Source organism: Panthera pardus, unplaced genomic scaffold (genome assembly GCF_024362965.1).
Source record: "Panthera pardus isolate Hobbes unplaced genomic scaffold, ASM2436296v1 HiC_scaffold_7, whole genome shotgun sequence".
In the NCBI taxonomy this organism is placed as follows: Eukaryota; Metazoa; Chordata; class Mammalia; order Carnivora; family Felidae; genus Panthera; species Panthera pardus.
Window position 1 is genome coordinate 34,607,169 of NW_026527002.1, and position 22,465 is coordinate 34,629,633.

At 33.4% G+C, this 22,465-nt stretch overlaps 1 protein-coding gene across 3 annotated transcripts in view; it reads left to right on the plus strand.

Moving 5' to 3' along the window:
* Positions 1–22,465, plus strand: part of CNBD1 (cyclic nucleotide binding domain containing 1) — a 457,457-nt gene that overhangs the window by 346,089 nt on the left and 88,903 nt on the right. For all 3 annotated transcript variants that reach the window (XM_053896366.1, XM_053896367.1, XM_019453410.2), the window contains exons 9-10: positions 16,657–16,766; positions 18,495–18,645. In XM_053896366.1, coding sequence (XP_053752341.1) covers positions 16,657–16,766; positions 18,495–18,645 — 261 coding nt within the window. The remainder of the gene's footprint in view (positions 1–16,656; positions 16,767–18,494; positions 18,646–22,465) is intronic.

Consider the following 22,465-nt stretch of genomic DNA (forward strand, 5'->3'; position numbering starts at 1 on the left):
ATTCAGAAGTAAATAATATTTATGTATTTTGTCAAAGTTGAATACTATAGAGTTAATGGAATTCTTTTTCACTGGCCCTTATAAAATGAGCATATTTCATGTCAATAACAGTTTTAAGAGTTCTGAATTTTAGTGGAAGCATAACATATTCTATGATTTATTATAATTTATTTTTCTTTTGATTATCATGTAAGTTGCATAAAATATTACATGCTCAGCTTTGAATATTTAATGCACCTAACTACTTACCTGATTATTTCCTTCGGAAGAATTCTTGAATTAGAAGTATTTCATCAATGTGTGTAATTATATCATTCTTAACACATGCTGTAAGTTTACTTATAAAAGTTCTAACAACTTTCTAATACTTTTGGCTTAGGTTTTTATTAGGGTGTTAGCTTATAAAAAACACTAACGTGCAGAAGAATAGTGTGTACTGTATAACAGCAAGTACCATGCATCCGTGGGGAAAGGCTAGTATTTTTTTGAAATAAAGAGCGTTAGAAAATAATTTGTGCACATGGGGAAAAATTAGATAATTCACTAGATATCATGTGCCATAAATAATTTAAAAAGTCATTAAGTTAGAAAAATAGATGGCAGTAGGAAAAATATTGGTATACAATTTACATTGAAGGTTGAATTTGTAAAAGTAATGATAAAATGAAAGTAATAGTTTCAGAATAATTATCAAATAAATATTATAAAATTTGTTAATATAAAAATAGTATGCAAAATGTTATAGGAAAAACATTAATATTCTACATTTAAAAATGCAAATGGGATTTATCATATCTTTTTAAAGTTGTTTTTTAAAAATACCAAAATATTAAAAACAGTACTTTTCACATGTTTTTCAAGTCAGAATATTGTGCACAAAAATGAAGACTGGGTAATTAGTAGGTATTTTAAGGTGTACTTTTACATAAATATCAAAGAGAGTGATTAAACTAATTTAAGTATAAATAGCCAATGTTCTGAAAGCGTATAATAAAATAAATCTCTTTACTTAAACAGTTTACCTACACTGGTCCATATTACATTAACATATGCCAAATGGAATATATCCTGAATCAAAATTAATTATTGTGAAATTAATGAAGTAAATCATTATCTCAAATAATGAATACATTTAATTATCAAGTAGACTGGATACAAATGATGAATGCATCACACTATCCATATACTTTCTTGGGTCAGTCCATTTAGTATGTGATTATTCATCTCTGAAATAATGCTGCTTAAGTAATTGAAATAAAATCAATGTAGGATGGTAAGGTAGTGTTAGAATGAAGTAACTAATCAGTGTATAATTGTTAAATGGACAATTATCTTGATTAGGTAGAATTTATGATTAAAGTATATGATTGTCAGGTGAAAACTTAGAAACTTATTTTCCTATACAAATATGAAAATAATTTCTTCTATTAAATTAGTGCTACTTATAAAACACTGTCTCTTTCAGATTAGGTTAGATTATCTCTTTATCCTCTAAGGAACTTTGTGAGATAAGTTTAGTTTGCCATTACAACTGGAAATGAGATTTTGATTGCAAATGTCAGGCTAAATACAATGGTTTACTTTCCAAACACAAAATATCCCACTGAAATGAAATATATACACCTATTTGTATATTTGACTAAACCATCCCCCTCATTCTCTCTATAGATAGATAGATAAGTAGATAGATAAATAGATGATAGATAGATAGATAGATAGATAGATAGAGGCATATCTATATCTATCTATAGATATACTTATGGGATTCAAATCCATAAGATATTCTGTCAAGATTTTCCTTGGCATTCTATTCTATAGATAGATAGATAGATAGATAGATAGATAGATAGATAGATATAGAGATCAAGATTAATCATAGTGCTAGAAAAGGATGATATCAGAGATATCATAAATATTTTTAGAAGATGGTAATCATACAATTCTTGCTATTTGAAGTATTTCCTTTAAATGTTTCTATTTGCTTGCATCAAGTCAGTCATTGATAATGCCACTGAGAATTCTTTGGTGATCAACATCTCTTGCATAGAAGGAAGTCATCTGTAGATCTTCCATCTGATCTAATTTTATTCAATACTACTTTTTCCTGTGGAATAAAAGTCTTGAATATAACAATTACTATGCTTTTGTTATTCTCACCATGACACTGTAGTTGTAATTGGCTTTGGGTCAAATATCAATCTTTTCCTCAAAATCCCTTTTTATTATATCAACAAGCATCAGTTTCCTTTTTTTTTAAATCAATATATTATAGTTTGTGTAATAAACAGTAACTAATTTTGCTAAATAATGGAAAACATCACTTAAAATTTAAGTATCCAGTAACTAGTGAGAGAAGTGCAAACCCCTTATGGGCCAACTATACAATTTTTTGGAATGGTATAAAGGCTTGGGGAATAAAAATTAGATTATAATATTTAAACATTTAATTCCACCTAAACTAGTATCTTGACAGAATATCTTATGGGACTTGAATCCCATAGGTATCAGTAAGACTTCTGGAAGTAAATAGACAGCATATTACATGGGAGTGATGGAAGAGAGTTTAAGGAAGGGACTACTTAGAAAGGTGAGGGTTAAGTTTAAGGAAAAGTACCAGAAGATGGTAAAGTGTCCAGAAACTGATTATAGTAGAAAACCACTACCATGTTTAGATCTGAAGTGGAAACACTAGTATCAGTATCTGACTACATTTTTAGGCATAAGCCCTTTGCTATAGCAGTAAGTATCTTTGGTACAGGTGTTTAGCCTCTGATACATAGTAGTCCATCAGAGAGGCAGATGCCAGAATAAGTATCTCAACTTCTCTCTTTATAGTCCTCTTCCTTTGCCACCCATTGGCCAAATTCAAATAAAATCCAAAGGATGACGGAGCCTAGTGGATGAATTATATGAAGATTGGCATTTTAGGACAAACAACAGAGTAGATAAATTTAGAGAGTAGGTATGCAGGACAAGCAAATATTCAGCATCATAATTTTATCTGGAAGAGCAAACAAAATATGTTCCAAGAAAATTTGGGGTAAAATTTCAATAGGAAAACTTATCTCATAATAATGGAAAACATACTTTAATGTTAAAATAATTAAAAGAGTGTTGGAGCACAGTATCACAATAATCACCGAAAAAATTTCATAACTTCATAACAATTTATACATGGTAGCAGGGACAATTCTAATCGATGGGGATAGGATGGAATTTTCAACAACTGCCTTGGAACTTTTATCCATTTGAGATAAAAATTCTTACTTTAGACATTATTCAACTTATAAATAATATGAAGCATTTAAATTAAAAAATCTTACAAATTTATTTTTATTTTTTATTTTTTTTTAATTTACATCCAAATTAGCATATAGTGCAACAATGATTTCAGGAGTAGATTCCTTAGTGCCCCTTACCCATTTAGCCCATCCCCCCTCCCACAACCCCTCCAGTGACTTCTCTGTTTGTTTTCCATGTTTAAGAGTCTCTTATGTTTTTTCCCCCTCCCTATTTTTATATTAATTTTGCTTCTCTTCCCTTATGGTCATCTGTTCTGTGTCTTAAAGTCCTCATATGAGTGAAGTCATATGATATATGTCTTTCTCTGACTAATTTCATTTAGCAATAATACCCTCCAGTTCCATCCACATAGTTGCAAATGGAAAGATTTCATTCTTTTTGATTGCTGGGTAATACTCCATTATATATATGTACCACATCTTCTTTATCCATCCATCTACCAATGGACATTTGGGCTCTTTCCATACTTTGGCTATTGTTGATAGTGCTGCTATAAACATGGGGTGCATGTGCCCCTTCAAAACAGCACACCTATATCCCTTGGATAAATACCTAGTAGTGCAATTGCTGGGTCATAGTAGAGCTCTTTTTTTAATTTTTTGAGGAACTTCCATACTGTTTTCCAGAGTGGCTGCACCAGTTTGCATTCCCACCAGCAGTGCAAAAGAGATCCTCTTTCTCCACATCCTCGTCAACATCTCTTGTTGCCCGAGTTGTTAATGTTAGCCATTCTGGCAGGTGTTAGGTGGTATCTCATTGTGGTTTTGATTTGTATTTTCCTGGTGATGAGTGGTGTTGAGTATTTTTTCATGTGTCGGTTGGCCATCTGGATGTCTTCTTTGGAGAAGTGTCTATTCATGTCTTTTGCCCATTTCTTCACTGGATTATTTGCTTTTTGGGTGTTGAGTTTGATAAGTTCTTTATAGATTCTGGATACTAACCCTTTATGTGATATGATATGTCATTTGCACATATATTCTCCCATTCTGTCGGTTCCCTTTTAGTTTTGCTGACTGTTTCTTTCGCTGTGCATAAGCTTTTTATGTTGATGAGGTCCCAGTAGTTCATTTTTGCTTTTGTTTCCCTTGCCTCCAGAGATGTGTTGAGTAAGAAGTTGCTGTGGCCAAGATCAAAGAGGTTTTTGCATGCTTTCTTCTTGAGGATTTTGATGGCTTCCTGTCTTACATTGAGGTCTTTCATCCATTTTGAGTTTATTTTTGTGTATGGTGTAAGAAAGTTGTCCAGGTTCATTCTTCTGCATGTTGCTGTCCACTTTTCCCAGCACCACTAGCTGAAGAGACTGTCTTTATTCCATTGGATATTCTTTCCTGCTTTGTCACAGATTAGTTGGCCGTTCGTTTGTGGGTCCATTTCTGGGTTCTGTATTCTGTTCCATTGATCTGAGTGTCTGTTCTTGTGCCAGTACCATACTGTCTTGATGATTCCAGCTTGAAGTCTGGGATTGTGATGCCTCCTGCTTTGGTTTTCTTTTTCAAGATTGCTTTGGCTATTCAGGGTCTTTTCTGGTTCCATAAAAATTTTAGGATTATTTGTTCTAGCTCTGTGAAGAATGCTGGTGTTATTTTGATAGGGATTGCATTGAATATGTAGATTGCTTTGGGTAGTATCGACATTTTAACAATATTTGTTCTTCCTATCCAGGAGCATGGGATCTTTTTCCATTTTTTTGTGTGTCTTCTTCAATTTCTTTCATAAGCTTTCTATAGTTTTCAGTGTATAGATTTTTCACCTCTTTGGTTAGATTTATTCCTAGGTATTTTATGTTTTTTTGTGCAACTGTAAATGGGATAGATTCCTTGATTTCTCTGTCTCTTCATTGTTAGTGTATAGGAATGCAACCGATTTCTGTGTATTGATTTTATATCCTGCCACTTTGCTGAATTCATGAATCAATTCTAGCAGTTTTTTGGTGAAATCTTTTGGGTTTTCCATATAGAGTATTATGTCATCTGTGAAGAGTGAAAGTTCCACCTCCTCCTGGTTGATTTGAATGCATTTTATTTCTTTGTTTTGTCTGATTGCAGAAGCTAAGACTTCCAATACTATGTTGAATAACTGGCGAGAATGGACATCCCTGTCTTGTTCCTGACTTTAGGGCGAAAGCTCTCAGTTTTTCCCCATTGAGGATTATATTAGCATTGGGTCATTCACATATGGCTTTTATGATCTTGAGGTATACTCCTTCTATTCCTACCTTCTTGAGGGTTTTTGTCAAGAAAGGATGTTGTATTTTGTCAAATGCTTTCTCTGCATCTATTGAGAGGATCATATGGTTCTTATCCTTTCTTTTATTGATGTGAAGAATCATGTTAATTGTTTTGCGGATATTGAACCAGCCCTGCATCCCAGGTATAAATCCCACTTGTTCATGGTGAATAATTTTTTAATGTATTGTTGGATCTGGTTGGCTAATATCTTGTTGAAGATTTTTGCATCCATGTTCATCAGGGAAATCGGTCTATAGTTCTCCTTTTTAGTGTGGTCTCTGGTTTTGGAATCAAGGTAATGCTGGCTTCATAGAAAGAGTTTGGAAGTTTTCCTTCCATTTCTATTTTTTGGAACAGTTTCAAGAGAATAGGTGTTAACTCTTCCTTAACTGTTTGGTAGAATTAACCTGGAAAGCCATCTGGCCCTGGACTCTTGTGTTTTGGCAGATTTTTGATTACTAATTCGATTTCCTTACTGGTTATGGGTCTGTTCAAATTTTCTATTTCTTCCTGTTTCAGTTTTGGTAGTGTGTATTCTATGTTTCCAGGAATTTGTCCATTTTTTACAGATTGCCCATTTTATTGGCATATAATTGTTTATAATATTCTCTTATTACTGTTTTTATTTCTGCTGTGTTGGTTGTGAGCTCTCCTCTTTCATTATTGATTTTATTTATTTGGGTCCTTTCCTTTTTCTTTTTGATCGAACTGGCTAGTGGTTTATCAAGTTTGTTAATTCTTTCAAAGGACCAGCTTCTGGTTTCATTAATCTGTTCTACTGTTTTTGGGGTACAATAGCATTAATTTCTGCTCTAATCTTTATTATTTCCTGTCTTCTGCTGGTTTTGGGTTTTATTTGCTGTTCTTTTTCCAGCTCCTTGAGGCGTAAGGTTAGGTTGTATATCTGAGATCTTTCTTCCTTCTTTAGGAAGGCCTGGATTGCTATAGTTTCCTCTTTTGACTGCCTTTGCTGTGTCCCCGAGGTTTTGGGTTGTGGTGGTATCATTTTCATTGACTTCCATGTACTTTTTAATTTCCTTTTTAACCTCTTGGTTAGCCCATTCATTCTTTAGTAAGGTGTTCTTCAGTCTCCAAGTATTTGTTACCTTTCCAAATTTTTTCTTGTGGTTGATTTCGAGTTTCATAGCATTGTGAAAATATGCACGGTATGATCTCAATCTTTTTTTACTTACTTAGGGCTGATTTGTGTCCCAGGATATGGTCTATTCTGGAGAACATTCCATGTATACTGGAGAAGAATGTATACTCTGCTGCTTTAGTATGAAATGTTCTGAATATATCTTTTAAGTCCATCTGGTCCAGTGTGTCATTCAAAACTATTCTTTCCTTGTTGATTTTTTGATTAGATGTTCTGTCCATTGGTGTGAGTGGGGTGTTGAAGTCCCCTACTATTATGGTATTATTATCAGTGAGTTTCTTTATTTTTCTGATTAATTGATTTATGTATTTTTGTGCTCCACATTTCATGCATAAATGTTTACAATTGTTAGGACTTCTTGGTGGACAGACCCCTTGATTATGATATAATGCCCTTCTGCATCTCTTGATACAGTCTTTATTTTAAAGTCTAGATTGTCTGATACAAGTATGGCTACTCCGGCCTTCCTTTGTTGACCATTAGCATGATAGATGGTTCTCCATCCCCTTATTTTCAATCTGAAGGTGTCTTTAGGTCTAAAGTGGGTCTTTTGTAAACAGCATATATATAGATCTTGTTTCCTTATCCATTCTGTTACCCTATGTCTTTTGATTGGAACATTGAATCCATTGATGTTTAGAGTGAGTACTGAAAGATATGAATTTATTGCCATTATGATGCTTGTAGAGTTGGAGTTTCTGGTGGTATTCTCTGGTCCTTTCTAATCTTTGTTGCTTTGGGTATTTACATATATATATATATATATATATATATATATATATATACACACACACACACATATACATATATATACACATGTATATACATATACATATACATACACACATATATATACACACACATATATATGTGTGTATACACATATATACACATATATATACACATATATGTGTGTATACACATATATACACACATATATATACACACATGTGTGTGTATATATATATACACACACATATATATATACACACCTATATACATATATATACACACACATATATATATACACACCTATATACATATATATACACACATATATATATATATATATATACACCTATATGTATATATATGTATATAGGTGTGTATATATATATAGATGTATGTATATACACATAGATGTGTGTATATATATATATTTTTTTTTTCATCTTTTCTCCCCTCAGAGAGTCCCCCTTAAAATTTCTTGCAGGGCTGATTTAGTGGTCCCAAACTCCTTTAATTTTTGTTTGTCTGGGAAATGTTTTACCTCTCCTTCTATTTTCAATGACAGCCTTGCTGGATAAAGAATTCTTGGCTGCATATTTTTCTGATTCAGCACATTGAATATATCCTGCCACTCCTTTCTGGCCTGCCAAGTTTCTGTGGATAGGTCTGCTGAAAACCTGATCTGTCCTCCCTTGTAGGTTAAGAACTTTTTTTTTTCCCTTGCTGCTTTCATGATTCTCTCCTTGCCTGAGTATTTTGTGAATTTGACTATGATATGTCTTGTTGATGGTCAGTTTTCGTTGAATCTAATGGGGGTCCTCTGTGTTTCCTGGATTTTGATGTCTGTGCCTTTCCCCAGGTTAGGAAAGTTTCTTCTATGATTTGCTCACATAACCCTTCTATCTCTATTTCTCTCTCTTCCTCTTCTGGGACCCCCATGATTCTGATGTTGTTCCTTTTTAATGAGTCACTGATTTCTCTAATTCTTAAATCGTGCTCTTTTCCCTTATCTCCCTCTCTTTTCTGCTTCATATTCTCTATAAGTTTATCCTCTATATCGCTGATTCTCTGTTCTGCCTCATCCATCCTTGCTGCTGCTGCATCCATCTGTGGTTGCAGCTCAGTTATAGCATTTTTAATTCCATTCTGACTATTTTTTACTTCTTTTATCTCTGCAGAAAGGGATTCTAATCTATCTTTGACTCCAGCTAGTATTCTTATTATCATGATTCTAAGTTCTGGTTCAGATATCTTGCTTGTATCTGTGTTGGTTAAATCCCTGGCTGTTGTTTATTTGTACTCTTTCTTTTGGGGTGAATTCCTTTGTTTTGCTATTTTGAAGGGAGAAAAGGAATTAATGAGGTAGAAAAATTAAAATTAAAAAAAATAAAATAAAAACGAAAAATTAAGGAAACATATTTATAATAAAAATTAAAAATAAAAATGAATTTTTCTCTTTCTGTATTCAAGAAAAAGAAAATAAATGAAAAAAGAGAAAAGAAAAAAAGAAATCGTTTGAAAATTTGAAAAAGTCAATACACTGTAGTAGACTAAAATAAAATGATGGAAGTAAAATAGAATTTTAAAAAATTTACATAAAAGCAAAAAATATAGTTAAAAAATAAAGAAAAATATTTTTAATAGAAATTGAAAGTAAAAGTTAAGTTTTTCTCTTTCTGCATTCAAGAAAAATAAAAGAAACGAAAAAGAGAAAAAAGAAAATGAACAAAGAAGAAAAGGAAATCGTTTGAAAATATGAAAAGGTGAATACACTGAAGTAGACTAAAATAAAATGATGGAAGTAAGATAGAATTTGAAAATTTTTCACAAAAGTAAAAAATACAGTAAAAAAATTAAAGAAAAATATTTTTTATAAAAATTGAAAGTAAAAATGAGTTTTTTCTCTTTCTGTATTCACAAAAAAGAAAAGTAGTGTAAAAGAGAAAAAGAAAGAAAGAAAATTGAATAGATGGACCTACTAACAGATTGAAATAGTACTGAAACTATTCTGTTTTCCTGTAGAAGTCAGACTATGAAGTGCTTTATAGTCCATAAACAAAGTAGGTGGTGAGACTTGTGTTCTTGAAGAGCAAGGTTGGCCCAGTTGGGCAAGGCTCAGTGTAATGGCTCCGTTCTCCACTAGATGGCACTGGTAGCCTACTGGGGTGGATTGTTGGGGTGCCCATAGGTGCATATGTGCATGCACGGGTGCGGTGAAAATGGCATCACACAGCTACCCAGTCTCTAGTATCGTAACTCTGTTCTCCCTGATCAGCAATTGCACACCCGTCCTCTGTCTTCAGCTTTCGTGTCCTCCCCGCTTCTTCACTATCTGTGACCAAGCCCCAGGCACTACCTGTCTCCTGAGTTTTGCCTCGGATACGGCTGTTTTCCCCGGCCCCTTACTTCTAAAGGACTGCGGCTTTGACCCATTCCGCCCCTCTGCAGAGGATCTCAGCAAGCAATGGCCAAATGCCAGCTGTACCCAGGAACACTTGCAGGACCCTGCTGCTGCCAGTGCCCTGAGACTGTGGCCAGGTGCCAGCCGCCCCAGAAAAAGTTTGCAAGACAGTGTAGCAGCAGCTTTTCAGGGATTATGGAAAATCACAACACACATCTGGCACCAGGCTTCACCCTGTACGTTGCCACCTTGTCCCAGTACCAGCGAATGTGGCCGTTTTCTGGGGTCTGCTGGGACCAGGTGGCTTCAACAGCCTCTACCAAATGTCCTTCCAGCAGTGGAACTGCTTTTCCCCATGTGGCCTGATAACCTCCCGAACCCCACTCTGTTCCTGGGGATTCACCCTTCCCACCAGAGCACCACCAGGTATGGAGCTGCGGAGTTGCAGCATTTGCTCTCCCCTTGTTTACAGTCTTAATGGAATTTAAACCCTCTCCTTTCTCCTTTCTCCCTTTTTAGTTTAGTCCCTGTGGCTGTTTCCAATTTTTCACTTTCTCTCCAGCTATGTTTGGGGAGGGGTGCTTTTTCCATATTCTCCCTCCACCCCCAGTCTCCGTCTTCTCTCTGCCTGCAAAAGCAGCTCCTTGCCCACCACCAGCTTCTTTCTCCCCAAGTTCACCTCTCTATGCCATGTACCTGCTGAATTCTGTGGTTCAGGTTGTGCAGATTATTGTGTTAATCCTCCATTCATTTTTCTAGGTTTGTAAGATGGTTTAGTGTTTGTCTGGCTGTATTTCATGGACGCGAGACCCACAAAAAACTTCCATGCTGTTCTGTCATCTTGGCTCCTCTCTGCCTCTCTCTCTTTTTATCCCCCCAATGTTCATCTGTTTTGTTTCTTAAACTCCATGTATGAGTGAAATCATATGGTATTTTTAATCTCTCTGGCTGACATTTCACTTAGCATAACACACTCTAGCTCCATCCACAACATTGCACATGGCAAGATTTCATTCTTTTTTATGGCTGGGTAGTAGTCCATCATATAAATAACTTCCTTATCCATTCATCAGTAGATGGACATTTGGGCTTTTCCTATAATTTGGCTATTGTTGATAAGGCTGCTATAAACATCAGGGTGCATGTGCCCCTTTGAATCCATATTTTTGAAATTTTTTTAATGCTTATTCATTTTTGAAAGACAGAGAGAGACAGAGCACAAGCAGGGGTGGGGCAGAGAGAGAGGGGGACACAGAATCTGAAGCAGGCTCAGATCTGCTGACAGCTGTGCTGACAGCTCAGAGCCTGACACGGGGCTCGAACTCACGAACTGAGAGATTATGACCTGAGCCAAAGTCGGATGCTCAACCAACTGAGCCAACCAGGCACCCCTGAATCCATATTTTTGTATCCTTTGGGTAAATAAATACTTATTAGCACAATTGCCGGTTGTAGGGTAGTTCTATTTTTAACTTTTTAAGGAACCTCCATATTGTTTTCCAGAGTGGCTACAATAGTTTGCATTCCTACCAGCAGTGTGAGAGGGTTCCCCTTTCTCCACATCCTCACCAACACTTGTTGTTTCCTGTGTCATTAATTTTAGCCAGTATGACTGATGTGAGGTGATATCTCATTGTGGTTTTAATTTATATCTCCCTGATGATGACTGATGTTGAGTATCTTTTCATGTGTTTGTTAGCTAAAAATTTTAATTTATAGAAAATTTTTCACCTACCTGTAAATGTTCATAAAGGAAATTTATTGTAGCATATTTTTAACTAGCAAAACTTGGAACCATTTAAAAGCTTAAATTTAGAAAAAAATTATTGCATTTCTCTAAATTATGGTACCTCTACACCATGGGGTCTTAAAAATAATGTTTATCTACACATAATGAAGTGGAAAGTTCACTAGAAAATATTGAAAGTATAAAATAAGAAGTAATTTAAAAAGGAAATCATACCACAGAATAATTTAAATGACATGAAGCATTTATTTTAAACTATGTGTGCTAAGCTGATGGAAAAATCTTAACATATGAGATAGGATTCAATGAAAATATCGTGGTAAATAAGGCATAATATATTAGTAAGAATGAGAGTGAGAAGTGTGACCTTTAGGAACATGAATACATCAAAAAGCCTCAAAGTATATAGAGAAATAACTGATATGTTTATAGCAAGAAACAAGTGCCATAATCATTGAAGTTAACTCTTTATATACAGTCTTCTCAGGAACTGGTAGACTGAATAGATTAAAATTAGGGACAACTAGAAACTGAACGTTACAAATAAAGAATTCACGCCATTAGATATATGTAAAATTCCATATCCAAGAGCTGTGCCCCCTGCTGCATATAAGACGTAAGAAATATTTACAAAAATACATTATACATAGTGTTCACATAGAGTCAAGGGCAAGATAAACAAACCTTAGAATTGTTTTTAAAAGGACAGCAAAAGTACAGTCCTAATTGTTTGGAAAGTTATATATTATTGTACCCCACTGATTAAAGGCTATTAAGAAAACTGTCAACCATATAATAATAAAATCACTTTACTTTAAAATATGTGAAACATAGTTAAATCAGTAGATAAAAAAATGTGTGATGTTGAATACATCAGAAATCAAGAAAAAAGAAAAGTGAATGATCTAGGCATTTGACACCAAAGGTTTAGGAAAAAGAAAGCAAGCCCAAATAAAATTTGAAAAATAATAAAATAAGGAGAGAGATCAATGAACTATGAAACAATAACTGCACGGAACAGTGTTAGTTTTGAAATGAAATGCTGTTCAGAAAAAAATACCAATAGCCAGTAAGGAATTATTCTTCTCATGACTTCTGATGTGACAATTGGAAAAAAATAGTTTTATTGGACTTATAACTAGTCCCTAGCATGTAATAAACAACAGAAATAAAAAGAACAATGCCTAATACTTAGTTTCTGTGAATCCTTCTGCTTTTTTTTCTATCTTATTTACCTTAAGTAATATCAAATTTGATTTTTCATAATGGTCTAGTGATTTCCAGTTTTAGAATATGTGCCTGAGTTTTTGATGAGGAGCTTCAAAATATAATTTTTAAATAGAAATCAACTTTAATTCCTGAACATCAATGAATATAACCTTTATATAATAATAAAATTTCATCTATGTAATTCATGACTAGATCTTTTCACTTAATATTGTGTTATAATCCTTTGGATATTTCTTTTTTCTTTTTTTAAAATTTTTTAACATTTATTCCTTTTTTGGGAGACAGAGAGAGACAGTGTGAGTGGGGGAAGGACAGAGAGAGAGGGAGACACAGAATCCAAAGCAGGCTCCAGGCTCTGAGCTGTCAGCACAGAGCCCAACGTGAGACTCAAAACTCAGAATCATGAGATCATGATGAGCCAAAGTCAGACACTTAACCGACTGAGCCACCCAGGTGCCCCTGGATATTTCTATGTTGTTTGTCATTTTCTATGTAACCCAAGAGGAAAGGGTATAGAGATAAGAACATTAATCTTGACCTCACTGACATAAATTCTTTGTAATGGGAAGCAGGATCCAAGGCCAAATAAGTAAAATTAGGAAACATAATGGGGGTGGGGAGGGATAGTTAAGTCTTTACAGGTAATTTGCATGATTCTTTTTCTAGTCAAAATAGTTGTATTTAAAATTTCTTACTTAAGTGGTGATACAAATTTTTGTAATATATTAAATTCAGACTCTTACCTAGATGAAAATGGTTTTTCTAGATTGTCTTCATTAAGATAAACATTTGCTATGATTATTATAAAGACCATACACATTATGCAGGTAGCAAATATCCCCCTCTATGGAATGAGACTGCCTCATAGATTTTGCTGTAGTGGTTCAGCTTTTCCATTGTTGCCTTGCCTTCAACGATGAACAATTTCCATGGTCTTTATCTTCTTTGATATTATATATGCTTCTCTATGATCTATACAGGGCTTGACTTTCAAGAAAAGATTTGCAGTAGTGCAGCTCTGGAAGTTTAAAATAATGGGCTTCTTTAGTGTCTGTTTAACTTTATCCTTTTCTTATAACAATTGCCAGGAGGCTCCATGCCTCCCTTTATTTTTATTTTCTTAAATTTTCTTTTCTTTTTAGGTTTATGTATTTTTGAGAGTGAGAGACAGACAGAGAGGGGGTGAAGGGGCAGAGAGAAAGGGAGACATAGAATATAAAACAGGCTCCAGATATTTTTTCTAGATTAAAATTTTTGGTGTCGTTTTGGGGGTGTCTGAGTGGCTCAGTTGGTTAAGCGTCCAACCTCAGCTCAGGTCATGATGTCAAGGTTGAAGAGTTTGAACCACTGCATCGGGCTCTGTGCTGACAGCTCAGAGCCTGGAGCCTGCTTCAGATTCTGTGTCTTCCTCTCTTTTTGCCCTTCCCCTGCTCATGCCTGTCTCTCTCTCTCTCTATGTCAAAAATTTTATTTTAATTTTAGTGTCATTTTGTTTTATATAAACTGAGGATGGTTAAGAACTTTAAATTTAAAATATTTTTAGAATACAATGTGTTCTTACTATAAATATACAGTGGGAATTATAAATAGTTCCTTCTTTCAAGTACTGGACAAGATAGTAAAAAAAAAACAGTACCTTACCAAAAGCCAATAAAACAAGCTAGATTTTTCATATATTTTTAAAAAGTCAACACAAAGAAAATGAAAAAAACAAACATAGTAACAGGGTCATTAATCCCTCGATTTGCAATACTGAATTCCTTGATCCATTTACAATCCAAAGATGTAACTTAACAGGGTGGTAAAATCACTTTGGAAAATGACAACTGTACTCAAGACAAAATAAGTCAGTCCTAAATGGATGCCATAGTGCTCTCTGTGGCCACGATTCCATTCCTGAGCCAAAGTCGGATGCTTAACCAAGGCCACCCAGGTGCCCTTGGCCAACGTTAGCCACCCAGGCGCCCTCCATGCCTCCCTTTATATCCTACTGATTGACCAAAAGAAGTAAAACAGTTATGTGATAGGCTCTAGTATCATATAACCTTTCTTCTATTATCATATAGCCTTTTGGTAGAAAGTACTCTGCTTTTCAGAATAGAATCTATGAGAAAATTTCTTCTTGTCTATGCAATTTACAAATAATTCTACAAACATACTTTACTTTTATATCTTAAGATAAATTTATAATATCAATGTTTGGCTGTAAGAAACACAGTATAAGACAGCAGAAGTGTTACCATAAATTTTTATTTAAGCAAAATAAATGATTGGTGACAGTAGAATAACCTTTTAATTTTTTAATTATAAATTTTGAGCTCTGAATATTATGTGAGTAAAGGGAGATAACATATTCTCATAAACATGTCAGCAAAATAATTGAAACGCTACTTGATTTATAGTAAAGTATTTTCCATTGTAAACTGGCATTCATTTTTTTTGCCTATGGTAAATTATGTTTACCATTGTCACCTTGTTCTTTTTTAACCATAATTTTTAAAGAGCTATGCTATTCTCTACCTAGTTTTCAATAACAGCAATATTTTTCCTTGTGCTGATATATACTCTATGAAATGAATGCTTTTGAGTAATTGAAAATACTTTTTAATTGTCTACTTTATAAAATCGCAAGAAAGATACACATATATCTTTATATTTATGTTATCACTTTTGTTTGGGATTTTCAGAAAAAAATATTGATATGTTTTAAAATCAACAAATCTGAAAGTCAATTTGAAATAGTAACTTTAATACATATAAATTCAGTCTATTTTATTATTTAAATTATGTTTTATTGATAACTTAACATTACTTAGGTCAGATGTCTTTTAATTTATATTGCTTTGTAACCCATTGATATTTGTAAAGGTATTATCCAGTTCACCTTCAAGTATATCTTGGCCTTAGGGTGGCTTCACAAATTTGAGAAAATAGTGATGATAATAATAAATGATTTGTTATGCAATACTATATGCCAAAACTTAGGGTTAAGTACTTTATATACACTTAATTACCATGTGTCGAGTATAGAACTGCAACTCCCAATTTTTCTATCTTAAAGATGAAAAACTTAAAGCTTAAGAGAAGTTCTATAATTTATCTAAGGTCGGTTAAGAAGTGGCAAGGGCACCTGGGTGGCTCAGTTGGTTCAGCGTCCAACTTGGGCTCAGGTCATAATCTCAGGATCTGTGAGTTTGAGCCCCGCATCTGGCTCTGTGCTATCATGACAGCTCAGAGCCTGGAGCCTGCTTCGGACTTTGTGCCTCTGTCTCTGTTTCTCCCCCGCTCATGCTCTGTTTCTGTCTCTCTCAAAAAAAAAAAAATAATAAACACTAAAAAAAAAAAAAAAAAAAGAAGTGGCAGAGTAGAGTTTTAAACCAAACCATTATGGCCTCAAAGCCACTGCTTTTAACCACTGCTATATTTAGTAGAATGCCTGGCCTGGATCAAGGCATAGGCTCCAGGGAGGCAACAGTTAAATATTCAGGGATTTTGTGAGCTGGTTGTTAAGCCACTAGCAATTTAAAATTAGCCATGGTAGGAATATTAACACAATAACAATCAGTAAATGCTAAAAATTGGGACTTGTCCCACACTTTCGTCTCCTCCACCTGATAGTTTACTAGCATACTGTTGCCTTTACTGCCAAAGTTTTGTCAATATTTACTTATGTATTAGGTTACAGATAGAAGTAAAAGATGTAAATTTGTCATTTTCTGAGTACTACCTATAAACTGCCATCCATTAAGAAATTTTCCACTAATAGTTACTGAATTAAATGTCATCTTTTATTGTCATATCTAAAATAATTTTGTATAGAGAAGAGTGTAAAATAATGAATTGTCTCTTTTATTTTCAGTGATAGTGGAAAGTGGGAAGATAATTTCTTTTGTGGCTTATATTTATTCTGGATATTGTAATATTTATAGAAATATTGTAGGACTTATGAAACTACAACCAAAAAAAGTGGTAAGTTTTAAACTTATTTATTCTCTTTAATGATAATTTAATACAACCTAATTATTGCATAGTTGTTGTTAGTTTGTCTTGTGGAATTTGCATTCAATTTTTTTTACTATTTTTTATTGTTTCTTTTCACTGAATTATAAGATACAGGAATGTAAGATAAGTTGTAAATTGAGTTGTAAGACATAGGAATGACTAGAAGCACATTAAGAGATGCTTAATTAACATCTTTATTCCTCAGAAAAATGTAAATTAAAACCACAACAAGGTATCACTTCAAGCATATCAGATTGGCTAAAATACACCTAACAAATGACCCAGAAATTCTACTCTAGATATTTACTCAAGAGAAATAAAAATATACATCTACAAAAAGACTCACAAAGTCTTCATAAGCCAAAAACTGTAAGTAATCTAAATGTCCACTAACAGTTGAATGGATAGAAACATTGTAATATATTCATACAATGGAATGCTACACCTCAATAAAGAAAGCTAATGATGCATACAAGAATATGGATGAATCTCAAAGCATTAGGTTGGGCAAAAACATCAAACCCAAAAGACTGCAGGCTGCATAATTCCAGTTTTATGAAGTTCTAGAACAGGCAAAACACTAATGCAGAGTGATAAAAAAAAAAGTTAGAACTAATCTTTTTTTGGTTGGTCAGGCAGTCTTCAATGGAGTTCAATTTAATATGTAAACTTAGTTGAATTTTGCTATATTAGTTATATTTAGTGTGAGGATTTGCCATTTATATAAATGGCAGTTCTTCAAGTGAGATATTGCTTTTAACCCCAGGATACTTATTAAAGTCTTTCACCTCTTCTGAGTCCCTGTCATGTCATACTCTGAGAGCTACATTCTTTTTTTTTTTTTTTTTAAACTTGCTACTCATCAACTCATCCCTGTTTTCCATGGTGTTGAGGTCTCTCTGAAAAGATAATTTGGACTTTCAACCTTTTCCTCCAGAGATATGCATACTGAAAACCTGTAGGCCCTCTTCCACTGTTTCTAATTTGGGCCTAAATTGCTAGTTCCCTGGATCAAACTCTCTTTCCATGTTTCTTTCTTATTTAAATAAGAAAGTCTGCATGGAATTCCATCTCAGCCATTAATTCTATCAGTTCTGGTCCTGGCATCTGTGCTTATTTTTTTATTCTCTGTTAGTCCACCCATGCAACTGGGGCTGAGCTAACAAATGGTAGTTCACAAAACATTCAAAGCTAAACTCTATTTACAAAATGCTATCCTAGGACCTTGAAAAAGGGAATGAGCTCAACGTTTCCTAGACATCTTGGTGGATTAAAAAATTAGGGGCACCTGAGTGGCTCAGTTGGTTGAGCTTCCAACTCTTGATTTTGGTTGGGTTCATGATCCCAGGGTTGTGGGATCCACCCCTATATCAAATAAACTCTCTTTCTCTCTCCCTTTGCCTTTATCCCCCAACTTGTGCTCTCTTTCTAAAAACAAACTTAAAAAATTAATTCATAGATCACTAAGTGACAGTACTTTCAATTACCTTAGATATGGTGAAGTTGTCTATCAATTAACTACTGTTCTATATAGTTTAACTACATGCGTAAATAACTTTTCTCTGATTTGAATGAAATTGCATTTTAAATACCATATACCAAAATGTTTTATGAACAGTGAATTCTGATGATAACAGTATTTATCATTGTGTGAAATTGGTTTCATTGAACATCTATGATCTATATCTTTTACAGAAAAAAAATCAAAAACTTGTTTGTATGGGCAAACTTAATGAGAAGGAATCCTTTGGTGAGATTAGTGTTCTTCTTCAAGTTCCTTTCACATGCACAATAGTTACTGGAAAAGAGGTTGAGATGGCAATCATTGAAGATAAGGACCTATTTGGTAAGTACATACATGTCTTTTATACCATTTTATTTGATGAGTTTTTGGCAATCATGGATATATTTCACAGAAATATTAGGACACTCAAGTAAGTATGTGTGTATATATTTTATTTACATAAGCAGTATACCTGTAAATAGCCTCCTTTAACACCTCATGGTCTGTCTGATTTGACTGTGCCACTTTTAGAATGTATTAACAGTTTTTTCTGCTAATTCCCAAATTGCCATTAATGGCAACATTCCTTTCCTTTATGAAGTATCTTTTGGTTTGTCATCTCTACAAATATTGCTTCTATGTTTCTGGTTCAGGTCAAGGTATACTATCTTCCAGTGTACAACCTAGATCAAGTGTATATGAAGATCATGACTTGTGGTGTTTGAACCTTTATCTGAAATTCTAGCATTCTGAAAATATTAAAAGAATAATCTTTTAATATTCATGCAGCCACCTGTATTTGGTCCTTCAAACATTATACTCAAGTAGTATATGCACTTGACTATGAAGGATAAATGAATAGGGTTAATAAGTAGTGACATAATAAGATATTAAAGAAAGGTAAAATTTTTGTATAATAAAACTAAGAATATCAAACATCAGATAAAAGATAAAAAAGGAAAAAATCATAGAAATTAACATGAGTGAGAAATTTGCTTTAAATAAACATTGTCAATTAGAAACACTTTCATGATTATCCATGTATGATTGACTGAATCCCTTTGTCTTGCATTTCAAGGTTTTTTTAAATGTTTTTTAGGAAATATTTACTCTCTACTTGCTTAACTGTAATTTTGCTTAACTTCAAACCCATATATCTGTTCCTAAAAGTTATAAATTTGAAATAGCATTGACTAATTTTCTTTGCTTCTGTGACATTCAAATAGAAACCCTCCTCAAGGTAAATATCACTTAAAAATAAATACTAACCACCAATTAAAATTACAATATTCTCACTTGTTATAGGCTAGGTTTTTCTTTTCCTATACTAATAATGTTAACTGGTGCAAGGCAAATACACTGTGGACTCATTTATGTAAATCAACATTTCACACATGAAATTACTGCTTTCAAGTATGTATTAGAATCTTCTTTGCTGCCTGACAATCTAAAATTAAAATAGATGGCTTAGTATAAGCTTTCGTTGCATTTTTATGTGTGCTGTCCATACTTAAAATTCCCTTCTATGTTTTGTTCATTTAGGACTGATGTTATAAAACTGCTGACATGTTGTGTGCCTAATTAAACATTTCCTAGACAGAAATGTTCTTACGGACTATATTTTGCTTGTTTTGTCATGACTTATAAGAAAATAAAATATTTTACAGTTGGCCTTTTAGCAACACAGGTTTGAATGGTGTGGGTCTGTGTTTACATGGATTTTTAGAGAGACAGAGTGCTAGTGGGGTAGGGGCACAGAGAGAGGGAGACACAGAATCTGAAGCAGTCTCCAGGCTCTGAGGTGTCATGACAGCACAGAGGCGGACGCTGGGCTCAAACTCATGAACCCTGAGATCATGACCTGAGCTGAAGTGGGACACTTAGTGGACTGAGACATCCAGGCGCCCCTATTTTTGCATTTTCATATCCTTATCATCTGATATATGAATCCATCTCTGTAAAATAGCGTAGGGAGGAATTTAAGAGAAAGTAAAATGTGCTTTAAAAAATATCACGTTGATGAGAAATGGAAGCATTAAAATAGAATAATAAACATGAGCAAAACCCAGAATATGTCAGCTTGTAATCACGATGGTATTGTTATTATTTGGTGTATTACATTGTATTTAGGAATAATTGTTTATTTTTGAGGTGGTCCATTAAAAAGTAAATAAAACCAATGTGCTCTGACAGAATCCTCAGTCATATGTAGATTACACTGCCTATGCTTTCTAATAATATCAAATATTGTTAAACATACTATTTCTTTTTAGAGTTGTAAATGTATTACTGGAAAACCAAATTAGAGTTCATATCTTTTCTCAAGTATACAAGTCACCCTATTTGTTCCCACATAAATCATATTAAAGGGCCAACATTGCTTAAATGATCCAGTTTATCAACGATATTTAGTAAATACCTAAAGGGAACAATGCATTCACCATACCTACCTGGGGATAGGTAGAACAGAATTTAAGAAACATGAGAGATTACATAAATGTTAAATACTTTATCTGGAGAATTATATATATAACTATCTGTGTATAATCATAAAAGAAGCCATGCAATAATTAGTTTTGAAATATTTAAAAATACTTGAAGAGTGATTTCTTTGTTCATTTAGGTTGTTGACTTTTGGAAGATAGGAAATAATTTGTTTTGCAGTTTATGTACATGCTTCTCAGACATTACCTTGAACACCTAAATAAAAATGAAAACAAATATTATTAAGTTTAAGCAAATATAAATATGCTCTTTTTATATAATGCCACTGGGAATATAGTTTATCAGATTATTTTTATGAAGGTAATATATTTTGTCCAGATTCAGAACTTATACCTCAAGTCATTTAGATTAAAATTATGAATACCAACTATTTTAATTTTACTGATATCAGAAATTCTTATCCTACCATTAAAACAAGTATACTACTTTTGTAATGAAAAAGAATTGCTTTTCATATAAAAAATGAATTAACACTGTTTTTAATTATATCTCATTCAACTATTCATGACTGAAAAAATAAAGGATAGCAATAGATTTAAATTGTCTTTCCCAAAAGGAAAATTTCAATTCCAAGATGACATTGCTACAGACTCTCCGAAAGTTTGTTTTTAAAGGGAAAGAATGTCCAAAGACCTTTATCTCTGATAATGATTCTCTTAATCAAAAGCCTAGGAAACTAGTTTTTTATTTACTGTAGATAGGTCTTTTAGACATTTTAGGAGCTATGAATACATTCTATCAAAAATATCTATTTCCCAGTCCATCAGTATTTCTCCTTCTTGCTGAGGCAAGTTATAACCAGGTGTCTCCTTGATAACAATGTTAATCAGAAGAGCCAAAACCTTTGCACAATTTGCCAGAGTAAATATGCTTCCCTTTCCTTTGTTTTTTGTTTTTTGCTGTATGATAAAATTTTGATATAAAAATACATTTTCCAAGTTAAAAATAAGGTATGACACTTAAAAGTATTTTTTTCTCTTATGAATCTTTTTTGCTCATTACGAATGTTGTTAAAACAAATATGAAAATTAATTTGAATAAAATTTTTGTTTTATTTTGGGTTTTCATGGACAAAGCTTTGAGTGAAAATATTATATTTCATATAATTGTCTCACAGTATATCATTTTATCCCATTAAGCATGTTATAAATATATTGAAGAACTGTTTTGTTAATGATAAAACCAGCCACATATTTTTAATATCTTGCAGATATTTAAAAGTAGTTGTTTCTTAATGAATTAGTTTATCCCATGAAAATATCATGAAATTAATAATGCGTCTTATTTTGATTGATTGAGTTCCATTTTCCTTAGTCCTCAAAACCATATTGAAATTTAAAAGAGCCCAGGCGCGCCTAGGTGGCTCAGTTGGTTGAGCATCCGACTTCAGCTCAGGTCATGATCTCTCAGTTGACAAGTTCGAGCCCTGTGTCGGGCTCTGTGCTGATAGCTCAGAGCCTGGAGCCTGCTTCAGATTCTGTGTCTCCCTCTCTCTCTGTCTATATCCCACTCAGCTCTGTCTCTCAAAAATAAAGATAAACATTAAAAAAATTAAAAAAAAAATAAAAGATCCCAATAGGTAGCATTCCTTTTATTTGCCTGAATTCTAAAGCAAATGAGAACAACACAAAAGAATAGAGTAGAAGGGAGATCGAAA